The following is a 21007-nucleotide window of genomic DNA, read 5'->3' as shown; positions in this document are numbered from 1 at the left end:
TGTTTAAAAACAAAACATTATATAATAGTTATAAGTGTTTAAAGTATGCACAAACATTTTTCAATATGCATACCCAAAAGAAAATACAATTAGGGGAAATTAGGCAAAAACAATTTATTTTGCTTTGTGACCTATTTGCGTTTAAAATTAAAAACAAAACATGTAATAATTATTAACCATGCAAGCCATAAGAAAAAAGTAAAAAAAAATTAAGAACCCCCCCCCTCCCAAAAAAAATGTAAGTAGCAGCGAGTAAAAAAAAAGATATTAGCCACAGTAGGCAAGCACGAACATGTAACGCTAAGAGGAAAATAATAAAAAAAAAATAATTTTCTTCCGGGATTAAAACGTATAATGGAAAAGGAGGTTAAGCGAACTTATGATGTTACAGGTCTTTGAAATAACACCTTTAAAAAGTATGTATCACGAGGCATGAATGACTTTGTGTTACGACTCGGCTATCTCCACGGAGAACTGTAGAGATATGATCGCAACGATAATAAAAATAAAAATAATTTTCTTCCGGGATTAAAACGTAAATAAATAAATACGGGAAGGGATTATCCAAATTCTTCAGAGACAACGGTAAAACATAAGACAGAAAAACACAACTGAAATAACAAGCAAAAGGCCGATAGGAATTATGGATGTAAATTTATTTATAACAACACAAAAATAAATGAATAAAAATGCAATTATTTTGATAATTCAAAGAAGTAATGCATAAAAAAATAAATAAATTCTCTTGATCGAGAGAGAAAGTTCAAGAAAAACGCCAGATCTCAATACGACATTTTCATACTGGTTATTGTCGTCTGCTCAGTTCAAACAAAGAGTAAGGGAAGAGAGAGAGATTTTGCTTCACTCACTGTCTTAGCAACTTTACTTCGTTCTTCTTCTTCTTATACGATTTCCTTCGAAAAAAACTGGCTCCAAATATATCAAATAGACTCCTTTTCCAATGTTTATTAAGCACACCTCCTTGACTTTTATCCACCGCAGTATTACTGCTAATCTTATATCTGTTCCCAGTGTCGCCATTGTCGGCTGCTTCCCTCAGCAGCAAGGAGCAGACTGTCTCTTGTGTCCTTCGTAAGCGTGCAGGTTAAAACGCCCCCCTCTCTCTCTCTATATATATATATTTTCACCTCCCCCTCTCTATACAGCCTGCCAGCGTTCGCTAGCTGGTTTCTTTTTGTTTTTGTTTTTTTTTTTTTGACTGAGCGCAGACGATAATACAATTGATGAAAATAAAACAAAAAAAAACAAACTCCTATTCTCTCTCGATTTCGAACAACATATAAAAGAATAATTAATTAAATTTTTTTTTTACTAAAAATGTAACACTTTGCAAAATGCATAAATCCACCTCTTGCAAAGTACAGCCCAGTTGACGGAAACAACTTTTAGTCAGTCATATTTTAAGAAAAAAAGAAAGGTTTATGTAAATATTAGAAAAAGAAGAAATCAAACATTTTAGACCGTTTAAAGGGTTCCAAATTACAAAAAATCTAGGTCTAAACTGTATTAATTGCATAATCTGTTGTTTTAATTTTTATTTAGTGTATAAAGAAAGAATTTTATGTAATCGTACTTTAAAAAAAAAAAAGTTTATCTGGCTTTTTGAAAAGGCAGATGAAATAATGACTATCAGCATGTGACAATGTATCAGAAAACAGTATGTACAGTGTATGTAAACACAAAAAATGTAGCACGGTAATGCAGTTGGATAAGAAAAGTTAACATGTATGGTATATTTAATATAAAAATAAAAGCAGTCTTGGCTTTTCTTTTTATATTAAATATCATGTTTCGATATGTTAATGTTTGTATAAGGGCTATTTGATTTAAAACAATTGCTTCCTGTATAATAGGAAGCCATGTTTGTAAATCTCTGAAGCATTCGTTTTTGTAGGAAGATTTACATTCTTGAATGAACAAATAGTTCTTAACCAATGAGATTAGGTGGTATGTGAGAAGGGAGAAATCATTAATCTCAGAATCTGGAAATGAAAAGATTGTTATGTATGTAAGTATATGAGCCAGATAAGGGTGCAACCCCATATCTGTTCAAAATGCAGAATACCTCCCGGTGTTGACTAGGAGCAGTGCTTTTTATTTGGAGGGAAAAATAGCAACTACTTCCACTATAGATAATTGTGACTGTGATGATGTTGATCCTAGGATGTAATGTAGGATTTTGATTTAACGAATAAATGTGTGTAAAATGGCATTGAAAAATTACATAATATAGTCTAAACATAATAAATTTGTATGTGGCATCTGTTGGAAATGTATCCTGCTGATTCTGCTCCATTATCATCAGTAGAAAGTAGATGTAGAATCCAATTCTGAGTGTTTTCCATGTCATTCTTTTGGAATTTAAATTTGAATCTTGGGTCTAGGAAAGTAGACACACAAGTTTTTATCATTTAGATGGGATGAAAATCTTGTTTCCATTGATTCATTGAATTGTTCAACAGTGGTAAGTATTAATATATATATAATATATATATATATATATATATAAATATATATATATATATATATATATATATTGTGTGGTAGCAAGAGTCCGAAAATGAGGAACAAGAGTATGACTGATGACGAATGCTCCATTTTCAGTTCGCACATCGTCGCAATTTGCTGTACAATTTCTCAACATAAAAACTGAAAGGTGAAGTTAGAAATATCAGAATTGAACTTTTGAAAGAAATATCACCTCAACCAAAATTGTAGGTATTATCAATATGATTGAAGTTCTGTGACTTGCTTCTTTGGTGATTTTTTTTTTTTTTTTTCAAATAGATTCAGTAACTGGACAATGTTTTGAACAATAGTAAGTTGTTAAGGTAGGGATTTTATAGAGTCACAAATTCTTGTATGAAAAAAAATGAACGAATCTCTAATTAAAAAATTCTGGTTTCTGCGAATCATTCTGCTTCACATATATACCACAAAAACTCCTTTCTGATTAATGTTAATTAGATAAAAAATATTCTGTTATTCTGAAAAACAACCAAGTTCATTTGCTTATTTTAAAACTGGTAAACATTAATCAGAAAGAACTTTTCTGGACATTCGGCGTAAAGCAGAACAGTCTGCACAAGCCAGAAATATGTGATTTGTAAATAATCAGTGTTCACTTAAACAAAGCCAATACAAAAATAAAATAAAGATGTTAAAATAATAAAAATCAATAGTATTTATGCAGAAAACTTTTGGAAACCGATTTCTTAACATATTGGGAGAGGGTGTTTTTCTAACTAGTCTGTACTTTCACCTAACAATTCAATAAACCATGCAAAGCAAGTGATTTGTGCCACAAGAATTGATGAAGAAGGACAACTGAAGTTTTTTCTCTATATGTGTTTGACTGGGGAAGGGATTGAGGGAACTACTTCAAATGGATGAATGTGATCAGTGCCAAGCGAAGAATTCAACAGAATTACAAAGAGATACCAATTGTATAAAGAACTTTATAGTTGATAACATTCAGCTCTCTCTTTTATTAAAATATAGTTGATGTTGAGCATGTACATTGAATTACATCACCATGATAAATAAGTGGAAAATACTATATAAGATTATTACATTTTCTTGAGGATACTATTTAAAAAATACATGGTGTAAAGAGCTGACATTTGGATATAGAAGTCTACAATATGTATTGATTAGGCATGCAATATTCTAGATCTGTATTTTTTGATAGATTTTGTGGTATGTGATTTTGAAATTAGTACATGTTTATGACATTCGGTACTCTATTTCTGCCACAAAAATTGTACATATCAGCATTCTTATCGACTTATAATGAAGTATGTTGCAGCTGGAACATGGAATGTTGGAATTGTTTAAAAAAAATAGGCATAAAAATCATTATGTATAGAATTATATTGAATGTTCGTATTTACTGCCATTGAATTCAGTTTTATTTGATGATACTTTAAAAATTGTCCATCAGTGTAATTTTGCTATTATAAATGATGCAATGTTCACTTTTCACACCTAAAAAAATAAAAGCCAAAATTGAATTAGAAAGTAAGAGTACAATTATTTCTATCTGCTTATATTAGGAGTGATAAAAGCATTTGTTATATCGTGGGATGCATTAGATCAATATAACATAAAATATCTTACCGCAGGGAGTCCAGTCTTCATGTTCGGTATGTAGCAGCTCATGAAGAAAGAAATGTAACACTTACACACAAATAAGGAAACATTTCACTGTTACATAACAATATACGTTTATTAAGAGGCACACACACGCACACATGCGTAACTACAATTCAAACATAATAGATGAACGTTAGAAGTCCAAATATGATAAATGGATGAACGGGAATGATGTTCATCTCGCCATTTTCAAAGACACTCTGTTTTCCCTCCACTGTCCACTTCCGGTCGTTCATCTCGCGAGAAATTAAAGTTTAGGACTACGGACAAAGGGAGGCGACTTTGCCCAAAGAAGCAAAGAGTTACTCCCCCTTTGCATTATAAATTTGTTTGATCTCAACATAATCTTTTCTGACATTTTTACTGGTTACTTTTTTGTCAGTTGGTTTCAAAGTTTCCATATTGTAATTTACACATGTTCATGTTTTTTCATCGTTTTTACTGTAGTGTATACTGCTGATCATCAGTGAAAAGTAGAGCAGAATCCAATTCTAAATATGTTTTCTATGCCAATCTTTTAAAATTAATATTTGAATCATGGGTCTAAAAAAAGTAGACATACACAAGTTTTTATCATTTTGATAGGATAAAAATCTTGTTTCGATTGATAACCTGAATTGTTCAACAGTGGTAAAGATTCCACTAAAGTCAGAAATACTGGAATTAGATTGGACAGCTTTTGACAGAAATAACCTCAAAGCTAAATTTGTAGGTATTATCATTGATATGGTTGTTCTGTGACTTGCTTCTTTGGTGATTTCTTCAGATAGACTCAGGAAATAGGATATTTTTTTCAAACAAGGCTCTATTCGTAAACTGTAGGAATCTTAATAGCTCACATAAAAGTGCTTTTCGTTAATTTATTTATTTTCAGTATATTTTATGTTGAATTTCACCATGTGGTCACATCTTGAATGAGTTTGTTTTTCCAAATTAAGCTAATTCTGTACTTCACTAATTTAATTTACTAATTGCTAATAGAAAGTGATCAAAGTGAGAAACTATTTGTTAGATGTAATAGTTGTCTTCACAGTCTGAGTTACAATGTATAATAGTTATTCTAAATCACAATTTGCTCATGAATTCCACAAGACTAAGAAAATTTTATTGAAGATTTTATATTCATCCACAACATTGTGCAGTTCTTCTCTTATTATTGCACCTGTGTGTGAATCAGGAAATGGAACCACTTTAAGCACAGCTCTGCCTGTTCAAAGTCATTTGAAAACCAATGACTTGTCAAACTCAGAAAGGGAGCATTATCTGTTGTAGCTGTCCAAATGTCTGTAGTTCATGAAATGCTAATTTCAGCAAGCAACAGTTTAATTTTTGTTTTACTTTTGTAAATATATCGGAAATTATTTTGGAGTGAAGTACGTTTTTGATGGAATGCTGTAATTTAAGCAAAGTTTTGCAACAAGCCTATTAAATCCAATGTCAGATATTACAGAATATCAACAGCAACCATTATCAGATAATGGATCTTTTGTGATCTGTGATCATTAATATTCCAAATTTTCATTTTGTGAATATTGATTTTATAGTAGTTTGGTGTTTCACTGAAGGCGTGTAGTTGCTGCTACTTATTCCTGGAATGTCTGTCCCTGAATATTCATTGTGCTTCCTTTTCTTATTTGTAACTTTTGTTTCTTTTGAATGAACTTTTCTAAGATGGTTTAACATATTAGTCATCGTAAAAGTTTTTGCTGATTTGCCACCCTTTGATGTGATGGTTCAACATAACTTGCAAGCAACTGTATTCCTATTCTTGAGATTGACATTAAAATACTTCCAGCAGAAACTGGTTGCCATAATGGTTGAAGGTTTTTGTCAGTATTTAGTTAATTTTTTACGTATTTAAATTACTTATGTCAGATTTCTAATTAGTAATCTATCTCAATAAAATATACATTATTTAAACCAGAAAAATATAGTTCGAAAATGAGGGACAAGAGTCTGACTGATGAAGAATGATTTATTTTCGGTTCGCACATTGTTGCAATCCTGAAAGATGAAGTAATAATTTTCTTTGTCAGTGATTTAAAGTACAAAATAATAATTTGATAGGAAAAGAAAGGAGGGAAATTTTCCCTATGCTTACATCTATTTGCCTCAAATTATGTGCAGTTGTAAAAGTTACATGTTAAAAGCACATCATGCCTGTTATTTGAGAATATGCTTTAATAAATTTTAAGTGGCAAGCCAAAGAGTGAGTTAACTTGTCTTCCTTTCCAATATAATTAATACTAGTATTATTTATGACAACAAAATTTGCTGATAAATTAGCATTAGAAAATTTATTATTCAGCCGATTATCAATGACCGATTAATCGGTAATCAGCCAATTTGATAATCAGTACATCCCTAGTATGAACATATGTAGCCAATAATGTTTATGTAAATAAATAAAAATTATACTATAATAATGCTCTACTTGTCATTGAGCCATTTTTGATAAACAATATTTTATTGAATTGCTGTCTATGAAACTACAGCAGCGCACACACACACACACACATATATGTTACTAATGGATATTTGTTATCTGTCTGACTTAAGCTAAAGCTATATAATATTATTATATCAATTATACTTCTATTTAATGCTCAGCTCAGTTTATTATTTTAGATTACCAATGCTTAATCCATGGCAGGGGATCATAGTGTAATATATGTATTGTTATCCTCCTAGGCATTACATACTCCTTTGTTGGGCTGTGTATGTCAACAAGAAATTATTACAATCAGCTCTTCATTAGCAAACTCCACACTTTAAATATTTGTAAAAATATATTAATATCTATAATATTTTTCAAAAATGTGAAAAGGGATAGAAGACATTAATACATTTAGATTTGGTCAAGTGAAACAAAAATAATAACCTGAAATGTGTCACCTTAAAATGAAGAAACCCATGAATTTATAAAAGACCTTGTATTTTTGTAAGCTGAGAGTTTTGATATTCATCTGCTTTGTTCAGGGTCATATCCAAAAATTATTTAGAATAGAAAACGTTAAGTGATTGGAAACTTTTGATCATCACTGCCTGCATCGCATCTTCCATGGTCTTTATCTCAAACAACACTGTATTTTTCTGTTGCAAAATTAACTCGCGACAACTTATCCTAACAACTTAGCCATTTTACTTGGTTTGTGTCAAGCACTTATCCATTGTTCAATTTAAAAATAACTAAAAACAATTAATTCTGATATCTATACCTCTTTTCCATAAATAATAGACTACAACATAGTGATGCATACAATTTAAGTACAGAATCAGAGAGAGTATACAATTTTACATAAGAATGCTAAGTTTTATCAAAATAGTTCCAAAAATGGAGACATGGTAAAGAAATTACTGAATTGTATGATTTCAAGTAATATTGTACTATAATGATATCAACTTTGAACTCTGAATTTCAGGGCTTTAAATTCATACAAGTTTTGGACAGAGCTTTTATAACTAATTTCATTAAATTGCAATAGCCTTAAACAAACAAAAAAATCTAAACTGGAGAATGCTAATGATAATAGTTCCTTCTGAAGTTGTCCTAAAACGTTTAAGAGTTTTCCACTGTATGTAAATTGTATTTTAATGAATTCATGTTGTGTGATGCTAGAATTATTGTGCACAGTTAGTATGGCTGGCATAGAAGTGATCTAATGAAAGATCTGCAAGCCTTTAGTTCCAGTATCAACTTTAGCTCTTAGATTGTCTGATCAGTTAGAAAGCCTTATGTGTATTTAATAACAATTGCTGAAATCTTTCATATAGCTCAATGTATCAGATATTGTTTTTAGTGCTTTTCTGTGTTTAGTGCTTTTCTGCCTGTTCAATTATATCCCAATATCTTTTGTTTATATAGTCGCATAATTAAATTCATCACTATATTTCTTTCATTTTAAGGTTGGACACTTAACAGAAAAACCAGCTTTAGATATGACAGCCCTATTTTTTTGTTGGGAGAGCACTACCATCGTCGGCATGATGGCAAGTATAAGCACAATTGATATTACTGAATTTTCTTCAATCTTTACATATATAAAAAATGTGTTTTCATTACAGACATTTGCTCATTTCTCTGATTTATAACTTTTATTTTATTCCTAAAATAGTTTGTTCCCTATATGCATTAATAAAAATGATAAAAAACAAAACAAAAACAACTGTTCATAGGAAGATTTATTTTTTATTTTTCTTAAATTTTGCAGATGAAATTGACGGTAAAAGAAAAGATGGGCAGAATTGTGTGAATAACATGGAGTTGTTTAAATTAGATTTTGCTAGTCGCCTGTGGTTCACTTATCGAAAAGACTTCGAACCTCTGAAAGGGACCAAATTGACCACTGACTGTGGCTGGGGCTGTATGATACGTTCTGGTCAAATGATGCTTGCTCAGGCTTTCATTACACATTTTTTTGGAAGGAGTAAGTTTATACTTTGCCTTAATCTTTTTTCTTTAATGTTTTGTGCACATAGTGATAAATTTTAGTGTTAAGTATTTTCAAGTTGAAAATCAAATTTTATATGTAACTGATTTTCTTTAAACTTTTTTATTTTCCAAAAGTAATATCTGAAGTAAAATTTAAATTAAACATGTATTTTTTTTTTAGATTATTCAGACTACTATTGTTCTTATCTTGGTTGTTGCATTTATGATTTGACCAATGCAACCTCCAACCTTGAGATGCATCTTTTCAACCTTGAGATGCATCTTTTCAAACTTGGGAACCTATACAAAAATTGAACTGAACCCTTTATTTAATCCATGGGGATAGATTGTTCTCTTTCCATCAATTTTGACTAGTTAGAAATGTTAATTTGGCTTTAATTACCTTTGGCTAATTCTTAGTTATTAATTGCTTTAGTAAGAATCGAACCTGCAACCTCCAAGAGACTGTTATTTAAATTTCTTGTTAACAAACGATATACTTATGTGAACATTCAAGTATGACATGAAAACCTTGAATCTAATTTTCTCTAGATGTGTTGTATTATGTATATAAAGTTAGGTGTATGTACAGGATTCACTCTTACACTAATTAATTTTGGAACACAGCTGGTAGGCAAACAGATCATAATGTGAGCTTTATTTAATTTAGTTTTATGCTTAAGGGGTAAAAAGGGGTAGAAGTCCTTTGTGAAAAGTCAGATACTTCCAATTTTTATGAAATCATTAACAACAAATATTCCCCAAATTTGGAGTATTGTAAAGGTTGTTTTATAGTATCGGCACAACTTATTTGAAAATCCAAATATTTCAAAGTTGCATTGAATTTGATCCATAGTAATTATACATGATTCCCTGAACTTCAATTTCTTCTGTTGCCTTGTCAACCAATTTGTTGGTTGTGGATGCTGACCTAGGATCCTGTTGACTGAGCCATTTTTTAACTTTGGTCCTTACTTTGACTAGACGGGAGGTCAGAGAGGCCTGATCCAATCAATTGGCTGATCATGTCATGCCTTAGTATCTAGGAGTTCATTTCCAACTGTATTATTCAATCTGATTCTTCAAAAAAAATCAAAACTTTTGCTGGTGCTACCAGATCAGGCTGTCTATTGGCTTCCTGAGACGAAATGCACCTACATTGATTTGTTTTTGTTTTCTATTCTCTTTTGTAAAACCTAATTATGTTCTACGAAAAACAAAAACAAAAACAACAACCCTCCTTCCCTCCCCCCTCCTTTCTTTTTTCCTTCCCTACCTCCCGGTTGACTCTGTCGGTGGGGCATTAGAATATGCCGACTACCCCCCTGCAGAGGGTATAAGTCCCTCAATGGGGCCACCTGTTGACCGTGGGTGGCATCCCGTAAGGCTTACGAACGGAATCCTGGTGGTTGAGTAGATCATGTCCAGGATATTTTAAGGACACGAGATGCAACACACCTCTTTGGCCCTTACTTAAGCTAAGACGGGCGGTTGGATAGGCCCGATCCAATCAATCGGTTGGTCACGCCTAGCCCTAAATCAGACAGACATAACAAGAAAATATGCTTGCACTTCCCACACTATACAATAAACTGATTTAGTAAGCGGTGGCTGGAGGGCCAATCAACTTGCTGAATAATGGACTAAACACGACTGAAAAACTGAAATTCTTACTGAAAACGAGGCCTTCAGAAAGAAATTGAAGAACCACAGGTGCTTGAATCCACCAGCAAGAAGAGTATACTTTTCCTGTATCCCTGTTGGGTTGGGGCGAATGGGTATCCCCCCCAACACTTCCCATATAGGACTCCGAGGTGGGTGGGGAGCATGAAAAATGAAACAAACCAAATATATTAATGGAATCCAGAAAGCCTCAAAAAAGAAACCACACCGAAGTATCTGATGCCAGTAGTTCTGACACTGAAACAGAGCTTCATCAAAAAAAACAGAATGTTCCCCGCTTCATAGTTATAGAAGCAACTGAAGGGGAACCAATAACCAAAATATCCCCATTCAAAATTGAAAAGATTCTATCTAGCATCAAACCTAAAATGGTTAAAAAACAAAATAATGGTACATTACTTCTCGAAGTAGAAAACCAAAAATATGCTGTTGAAATTTCCAAATGGAAACGTTTTAACAATCAAAATGTTAAAATTTACCCTCACAAATCTCTGAACATTAGCAAAGGCGTAATCAGGAGTACTGAATTATCACTGTGCCCCTTGGAAGAAATTCAGACTAACCTACAAAAACAAAACGTCACTGACGTTAAGAGTCCAAATTAATAAACTTGGCGAAATAATAAAAACAAATACTTACATTTTAACATTCAATACTCACCAAATTCCAAACAAAATTAAAATAGGGTATGAAATGGTAAACGTTGAACACTACATACCAAACCCACTCAGGTGTTACAATTGCCAGAGATACGGACACCATCGAGACCGGTATACCCGCCCTACAATATGTATAAGGTGCGGAGATAATGAGCCTCATACAGATTGTAAAAAAGAGCCAAAATGCATCAATTGTCAAAAAGGCCATAGCGCCAATTCAAAAGAATGCGACAAATGGAAGAGTGAAAAAGAAATCAACAAAATAAAATATACAAAAAATATTACCTTCCAAGAAGCTCGCAAACTATCAGAAAATGCAAAATATTCTGAAATAACAAAAAAAAACATACAGCAAACTACCGAACCAAATAAACAAACAAAAATAAATTCACTCAACATTAAATCCGAGGACATTATTAAATTACTTAATGAAATGAAGGAACTTATGGAAGAATTTTAAAAAATTATAAAACAATTCAACAATGAAAAAAAAGTTCCTATAACTGAACAAACCTCTCAAGCTAAAACTAAATCAAATAAACCCATAAAACCCCAAAATACAACACCCATAGAAACATCTCCACTTACAGAGGGGAAAAAACAGACACCAAAATATGCCCATGAAGAGAAAAGAAATAAACCTCCACTCAAAAAAGAAACTAAAACAAAACTAGACAGATCACGCTCAAGTTCCCTACACAAAACAGATTTGAAGAAATGGACATAGAAGACCGAAGATCTGATATCAATGACTAACAAAAAACAAAAAATAATCCAGTGGAACTGTCGCGGTTTAAAAACAAACATGAATGAACTGCTTCTGCTACTAGCGCAGGAGCGCCCTGCAGTGGTGTGTCTTCAAGAAACTTTTCTGAAACCAGGAGACCAAATTAATATTAAGCAATATGAAATTTTTAATTTCACTCATAACTTTGGGGGCAGGGCCTCCGGGGGAGTAACAATTCTAATCAGAAACGATATACCCCATAGAAAAATAAACATAACAACCAATATCCAAGCAATTGCTATTAATGCCACACTACATAAACCAATGACAGTATGTTCACTATATATACCTCCAAACGATGACATAGATAAAAACGAGATTAAAAAATTGATTGATCAATTACCCAAACCTTTCGCCCTATTAGGAGATTTCAATAGTCATAACATACTATGGGGATGTAAAGACACCAATAAAAAGGGCAAAACGTTGGAAGAATTTATCAATGAAAACGATATATGCTTCCTCAACGATGGAACACCTACACACGTCAACCCAACTGGTGGAAACCATTCAGCCATTGACCTTAGCTTGTGTGATCCATCACTATATATGGACTTAACCTGGAAAGTATATGATGACACTTGCTGCAGTGACCATTTTCCATTAGTGATAGAAATTCCAGAATTCAACAGCGAAAAACTTCCCAGATGGAAGCTAAATAAGGCCAACTGGCAATCATACAAAGAAAAATGTCGACATAAGTTGAATGATTCAGAGACAAACAACACTGTAGAATTTTTTACAGAAACACTAGTAGAAATTGCAAATGAATGCATCCCTAAAACTTCAGCATCTAATCGGTACAACAGACCCTGGTTTGACAATAAATGTCGGGAATCCATCAAATTGCGAAAAATTGCACTGAAGAAATTTCAGAAACAACCCACAACTTCAAATTTGATAGAATACAAATTAAATAGAGCTAAAGCTCGTAGGGTAATAAAAGCAGCTAAAAAAGAGAATTGGGAAAAGTATGTCAATAAACTAAATTCCTCTACAGAACCGAGAGTAGTATGGGAGATGATTAGAAAAATTTCAGGTAAACATCAATCAACACCAATTAAACACCTGCTTAAAAACAACACCAGAGTAACCGATGAAAAGAATATAGCAGACCTACTAGCCGAAACTTTTTCTCAAAACTCATGTAACCAAAACCATAACTTTAAATTTATAACAATTAAACAAAATATCGAACAATACAAACTAAACTTTAAATCAAAAAACCTAGAAGATTATAATAAACTACTTACATTAACTGAATTAGAAGATTCTATTAAAAGATCCCACAACACAGCCGTAGGACCTGATGAAATCCATTACGAATTCCTGCGACAACTCCCTTTGGAATCATTGAAGTTGCTACTAAAAATTTACAACAAATTATGGACAGAAGGTGAATTTCCTGACTCGTGGAGGCAAACCACAATAATAGCAATACCAAAACCAGGAAAAGACCATTCGAATCCACAAAACTACAGACCAATCTCACTGACTAGCTGCTTGTGCAAAATAATGGAGAGAATGATAAATGATAGATTGGTTTGGTACCTAGAAACCAAGAACCTTATCTCCAACCTACAATGTGGATTCCGTAATAAGAGAAGCACAACAGATCACTTGGTTAGATTGGAAACAGCCATAAGGGAAGCCTTTATTAGAAATGAGCACCTATCAGCAGTATTTTTTGATCTGGAGAAGGCCTACGACACTACGTGGAAATATGGAATTATGAGAGACTTGCACGAATTTGAACTAAAAGGCAGACTCCCACAATTTATAAAAGGTTTTTTATCTGACCGAAAGTTTAGAGTCCGCATTGGAACTACTTACTCAGACACCACAAATCAAGAGGAAGGAGTACCTTAAGGTAGCATTTTATCTGTGACACTGTTCAATATTAAAATGAACAGCATAGTGAAATGTTTGGACTCTGGTGTTGAGGGATCTTTATATGTAGATGACCTACTGGTGTTCTGCAGATCAAAGTATATATGCACCATCGAACGCAAACTCCAACACTGCTTAAATAAATTAGACAAATGGGCAATGGAAAATGGATATAAATTTTCCCAATCAAAAACCAAATGCGTTCATTTCTGCCACATGAGAAAACTTCATAATGATCCTACATTGAAGCTTGGAAGAACAATAATCCCCACCGTAGAAGAACACAAATTCCTGGGCCTTATATTTGACAAAAAACTGTCATTCATCCCCCACCTGAAGAATCTAAGAAATAGTTGCAACAAAAGACTGCAACTACTACGGGTAATAGCCCATACAGAATGGGGAGCCGATCAAGAAACACTAATTAAATTATATAGGACTTTGATAAGATCAAAACTCGACTATGGTAGTTTTATATACCAATCAGCCAGAAAGTCCTACCTAAAGATTTTACATCCAATCTGCCATGGAGGATTGAGGTTAGCTCTCGGTGCTTTTAGAACATCCCCAGTTGAAAGCCTCCATGCAGAGGCCAACGAAATCCCTATAAATATAAGGAGTCAAAAACTGGGTGCACAATATTACACTAAATTAAAAGCACAACGAAATAATCCAGCATATGAAGCTACATTCAATCCGAGATATAAAGAGGCATTCGAAGCAAAAAGAAAGGCCATAAAGCCCTTTAGTCTTAGAATGAAAGCAATACTGCAGGAATCAGAAATGACTGTAGAAAATATCCAAGAACATATACTACCTAAAACCCCACCTTGGATACTTAAAAAACCAAAAGTAATCTTAAACTTGAATGAACTCCCAAAAGCGAAATCCCACCCTAATATCTACCACGAAAAAGCCTATGATATTCTCCTAAAATATCCAGACCATCTACCTATTTTCACCGATGGCTCTAAAGACCATAATAGAGTGGCATGTGCTGCAGTGTCGAATGAAAAAACTCTTAAAAAAGCTCTTCCAACAGAAAGCTCTATTTTTACTGCCGAAATATGTGCCATCGACCTCGCACTCAACATTATAGAAAAAGATGAACATAGGAAATTCCTAATTTTTTCAGATTCACTTTCTGTTTTGACATCGCTGAATAACAAAAAACTTGAAAACCCACTAATCATCAAACTAACAAATAGAATTGATTCATTATCCGAACACAAAGAAATATTTATATGTTGGATCCCAAGTCACATTGGGATAAGAGGAAATGAAAGAGCCGACTTAGCGGCCAAATCAGCTCTAAACTTAAAACCAGATACAATAAACATACCATATACTGACTTCAAACCCAAAATTAATCAATTAATTCATGCAAAATGGCAACGACAATGGAATAACAACACAAATAACAAATTATACCAAATCAAACCCATACTGGAAAAATGGAGACAAACTCCCCCCAAATCCAGAAAAGAACAAGTCGTTATAACTAGAATACATATTGGCCATACAAAACTCACACACTCCTTCATTCTAAAACAAGAACAACAACCACAATGCCCATTCTGCCAGAAAACTTGCACCATTAAACATCTTTTTGTGGAATGTAGAGCTCTAGATAAAGATAGAAAACAATACCTCAAACACAACAGCATGAAGAAACTTTTCGAAAACAACTGTCTAGAGGAAATATTATCCTTTTTAAGAGTAACAAGGATCTTTACAAAAATATAAATCATTCTCTGAATCAACCCAACTAAACCTTATGAATGAATATATGAGGATATATAAAACTTAAAAAAAAAAAAAAAGATCGTTAGATATTAAAACAAACAAACCTATTGAACTATACAAAATTGATTGATACTCGACATCATAAAGTTCTTTGAATACATAATTTTTTTTTTTTTTTTTTTAATCCTGAGTTTGGCATTGAATAACCTGAAAAGGGTTGATATGCTGTTAAACCAAAACAAAACAAACAAACAAACAATCAAAATTTTTGCCTTTTTATTATTTCTTCCTAAATAGATACTAGAAGATGATGGATCAATCATGTTGAGAACAATGGAGATTACCAATTCCAAAACGTTATGCTTCCAAAGAACTAATGTTTTTCTTGAAGTGGTGTTTTCTGAAAATCATGCTTTTCTCTCAGTAAAGTTCCCTTCTAAGAGTTTCCACTTTCACTGTGAAATTTCTTAGGAGTGCAATGTATTCTAAGAGCATCATTATCCTACCTATAGAATAATAGTTGACAACTTTATTCGACAATATCCCATAAATGGTTGATATGCATAAAACCAAACCAAACAATTTCTCTAGATCCATTAAGTTTAAGCCTGTTCAAATGATATTCATATTAATGATGCTTCATTTTAAAGTCAGTTGTTAGTATACCACCCAATAAAATAAATGAGCAGATTATTTTAACCATATTTTGAAAATTATTTTTGTGGAATCTGTTCCTATAAACATTTTTCATTATACCAACACATTTTAGGGGAAATTAAAAACTTATCTATACCTACTAGGTATTGCCTAGGAATATTTTTACTTTACTTTTGTTTTTCTTATTCTTTTTAATTATAATGTTCCTTTTACTACATTTTTAATATCTAAAAACTAGTTAAATTTACCAAACTTATATGATACTGTAATAAGAACTTGAAAATACAGGCTTTTATGAGAAAGTAAAAATCTAAACCATAAAAGCCTGTATATCTTGAAAATCAGCATTTTCAAGTTCTAACATTGAGTCAATCTGTTATCTGTCAAAATGTTAATTTTTATTACAAGACAGTTTTACGGAACTTGCCCTACCAACTTATTGGTGCACAAAAGAAGAGTTTTATATTGTTTTAATTTCAAGATAAGCCTATCTTTTTATAATTGATACATTTTATATTCATTTTATACCTTGAATTAACTTTAACAATCATCATCATTTTTTTCCTAAAACTTGACACTCTAATAATATTGTTTCATTTTAGGCTGGAGAATTCAAAAGCGAGACCGGGGTCTCAATGTGTATCGCCAAATTATCAAGTGGTTTGCGGACTACCAACAGTGTCCATTTTCTGTGCATCAACTTGTGGAAATTGGGAGCACACTTGGCCGTAAACCTGGAGAGTGGTATGGTCCTGCTACAGTGGCTACAATGCTTCGGTTAGTAAAACATATCTTTGCTCATTTTGAACTATTTATTATAATATTAGTCTCGCAAGTAACTGCGAGACAAACAAAATGTAACTTAGAGACTACTATTGTGTAATCCAGCGTAGGGTACCGGTAGAAAAAATAAAAAATTAATTTACTTGAGACATACTTAATGAACATTTTCTGAAATAGTACAATAATTACCTTGACATTCTTCTGTTTAGTTTAAGATATCATTTTCAGATATTTTGATACTAATACCGTTATTAAAAAAATAAAAATTGCCGGATTTTAGTTTCATCAGAGTTTTCCACGACAACCTAAACAAACCACTATTCGTACTACCATAATAACAGCAACACAGAGAGAGAGGGAGAGAGAGAGAGACAGACAGACAGACAGAGAGGGGGGCTACTGTTCAGTATTTGTGTAAAATATTACATAACTGATTTTTCCCCTATTTTTGATTATCCGTTACATTACTACCAGTGATTTTGTGGCCTGTCAAGAATATATTATGAATATATTATTATCATTTTTAATTTTGTAACTGGCTATAACATTTTCTTGCATTATTTACAACTTTTTGTAAATAATGCAAGATATATTTTCAACTACAACGTAAACAAACCACTATTCGTACTACCATAATAACAGCAACACAGAGAGAGAGGGAGAGAGACAGACAGACAGACAGACAGAGAGGGGAGGGTTACTGTTCAGTATTTGTGTAAAATATTACATGTAACATTTTCTTGCATTATTTTCAACACGTAAGCGTACTATTTTTTTTGTTGTTGTTTATTTACAAATACTGTGTCAATAAAATTCTTACTTTCTTTTATATTATTAAGAAAATAATAGCGTGTTACAATTAGTGCATGAGCACCAACAATTTTACTATAAGGGACTTACGTAGGACTCCTGGGACTTACATAGGACCCCCCCCCTGGAGTGAATGTGGTATTGCGGTGATTTTGTGGCCTGTCAAGAATATATTATGAATATATTATTATCATTTTTAATTTTGTAACTGGCTGTAACATTTTCTTGTATTATTTACAACTTTTTGTAAATAATGCAAGATATATTTTCAACTACAACGTAAACAAACCACTATTCGTACTACCATAATAACAACAACACAGAGAGAGAGGGAGAGCGACAGACAGACAGACAGACAGAGAGGGGAGGGTTACTGTTCAGTATTTGTGTAAAATATTACATGTAACATTTTCTTGCATTATTTTCAACACGTAAGCGTACTATTTTTTTTGTTGTTGTTTATTTACAAATACTGTGTCAATAAAATTCTTACTTTCTTTTATATTATTAAGAAAATAATAGCGTGTTACAATTAGTGCATGAGCACCAACATTTTTACTATAAGGGACTTACGTAGGACTCCTGGGACTTACGTAGTACCCCCCCCCTGGAGTAAATGTGGTATTGTAGTGATTTTGTGGCCTGTCAATGAATCATTATGAATGATGGCAATAAAAAAGTATATGATAAAATTGCTGAAAAAGCTAGAAAAGCTGAATATTATTGAAAAAATAAAGATAAAATAAAACAAAGAGTTCAGAATTATAAAAAAAAAAACTCAAAGCGGTAAATAATGATACTTATAAAAAAAAGCAAAAAGAGTCAAATAAAAAATATTTCAATAAAAATAGAGAAAAAATGCATGCGAAAATGGCCCAGTATTACAAAAAAATAGAGAAAAAATTTGTGCAAAAGCATATTATAACAAATATAAAAATAAACATAGAAAAAAAGCATCTAAATTTACTTGCAAATTCGAAATGTCAAGCAAAGATGCTAATTTTCATCGACACAATGAAAATCAAATTAATAACAGTGACTACAGAATATCAATGACTCGTCTGTGTAGAATCGAAGATGGCTGTCCAGACTCAGCTCAGAAATTGGAATATGCTAAAAGATTGCATAACAATTTGTCTGATTTGAGTCCGAATTTGACAATTGCTCAAATGAGGAAGAAATTGGATAGTTTCCAAAGTTGCAAAGGTATGCATTCTGATAGAATTTATTGCTGTGGCCAAAGTGATTGCACGGACAAGCTGGCCCTGCTGAAACTCTTGTCACCACACTCGCAACACCTGAGAACAGTGATCAGAAAAATATATCGATTATTGTCGATTGGAACATGGCTTAACAAATATGACATCGCAATACTTGAAGGGGACTGGTCAATATATAGTGAGTTAATTTACCAGGTTAGCAGGGATGCTACTATTTCTGACCTTTACAATGAATCCTTTTCAAATGAAAATGAATTTCACACTGAGGTTTATGTTACAACAAAATATGCCAATTTGTAATCTGTAAATCATATGAGCAATCATTACATCAAAATGCTCCATATTTGTCTGAAATGACAAATTATGAAAGTATTAAGAAAAAAACTAAAGATGCTATTGAAATAAGCAAAAAAATAGAGCAAAAATCTAAAAATTATGAAAATGAAAATAACGCTGATGATGATCAAATTGATTGCGATCCTAATATGGCTAAAGAGGCAGATAAAAATGAAGCTGATTTGAATATGCCTCAAATCAGACATGTCACTGAAGTTCAAGTTTTAGAAAATGAGCAAAAATTGAATTTCATTCAAAAAGAAATTTATAATGAAATTATTTCCAAACTTGAGCAACAAAATCTTCATTGGAATGAGGAAAACCCTATTCACAGGTGCAATTGTGACGATTGTCCACAAATTCTCAAATTTATTAATGGTTTTGTGGATGTGGGCAAATCTTTTCTGATCAATGCACTGGCAGATAAAATTACTCTCACATATCCTGCCATCAATGGACCCAGTGTAGTTATTTGTGCTCCTACTGGTGTCAGTGCTTACATTTTGAAAGGATCTACATGCCATAGAGTCTTTCAACTAAATGTGCAGCATGGTTCTACACCTAAATATGAACCATTATCAAAGGATAAAATAAAAAGTTTGAGAACCATGCTTGGATATGCGAGATTATTCATTATTGATGAAATAAGCATGGTTAGTCACTTGCAATTAGCATTTATTCACCAACGTTTGCAAGATGTTTTTGGTGATATTAGGAAACAAGTGTATCCATTTGCAAACATGTCAATTGTTGCATTTGGTGATTTATTTCAGCTTCCACCTGTTAATGAAAAACCTGTATTTTCCAAAATATCTATTCAAGATGCTAGAAAATCAAATTTGGGAATTGCTGGTATAAATTTGTGGTCATATTTCGATTATGATGAATTGACCATAAATGTGCGACAAAAAGATGACAATGAAAACTTTGTTAATATTCTTAACAGAATTAGACTTGGGTCACCAACTGATTAGGATATTGAGATCTTGAAAAGGCATCGAATCAATCCTAAACAAAAAGCAAATATTGATCAAGTTACTGATCTTTTGCAAAATTTGCAAAAGAAAATGCATATTATTTGCATTGTACCCACAAATGAATCTGCTGAGGAAGTGAATTATAAAATGTTGAAAAAAAATAATATTCATATCATTGAAATTTCAGCAACTGATTCCAACTTAAGACAAAAAACCGTAACAAAAAAAAAAATCAAAACAGACACCAAAAACTTCTAAACTTAAAAAGATTTCTGACACAGCTGGACTTGAAACTGTGCTTAAAATTGGAATTGGTGCTAGATGCATGTTGCGTCGAAATATTGATATTGAAAAAGGACTTTGCAATGGTACAATGGGTACAGTCACTGAAATACAAATGAAAGATGGCAAAGTTGTTGCTGTGACTGTAAAATTTGATCATATGCAGTCAATGTTGAATTTGTGCAAGCTGACTATGAACTTTCTCCTGGACTCTTTGTGACTAGATCTTAAATACCTTTGTCACTCAGCTATGCTTTAACTGTCCACAAAACCCAAGGTATTTCAGTCGATGGTATCATTGTTGACTTGGGATCTGATGTCTTTTCAGATGGAATGGCCTATGTAGCTTTGTCACGTGCTAGAAAGCTGTGCAATGTCTATTTGATTGACCTTGACCCTCATAAATTGACCATGTGTAACAAAAGTGCATGGACTGAATATAATAGATTGAGGGCCAAAAGAGACAGGGTTGATTTGCCACCGCTTCCTCCTTGTTCTGTTATGCCTCAAACTTTGTCATTGTACAAACAGACTTATAAACGAAAAAAAACAATCGTTATAGATCATGA

General features: G+C 32.5%; 1 protein-coding gene across 2 annotated transcripts in view; it reads left to right on the top strand.

The window, feature by feature from the left end:
* Positions 1–21007, top strand: part of LOC145256618 (uncharacterized) — a 121370-nt gene that overhangs the window by 28392 nt on the left and 71971 nt on the right. For both annotated transcript variants that reach the window (XM_080115589.1, XM_080115588.1), the window contains exons 2-4: positions 8083–8166; positions 8388–8603; positions 16633–16807. In XM_080115589.1, coding sequence (XP_079971715.1) covers positions 8083–8166; positions 8388–8603; positions 16633–16807 — 475 coding nt within the window. The remainder of the gene's footprint in view (positions 1–8082; positions 8167–8387; positions 8604–16632; positions 16808–21007) is intronic.

Source organism: Euprymna scolopes, chromosome 3, assembly GCF_053919585.1.
Source record: "Euprymna scolopes isolate OS-2025 chromosome 3, ASM5391958v1, whole genome shotgun sequence".
NCBI classification, from domain to species: domain Eukaryota; kingdom Metazoa; phylum Mollusca; class Cephalopoda; order Sepiida; family Sepiolidae; genus Euprymna; species Euprymna scolopes.
Note: the sequence above shows the minus strand (reverse complement) of the source record. Positions and strands in the feature narration are given on the sequence as shown.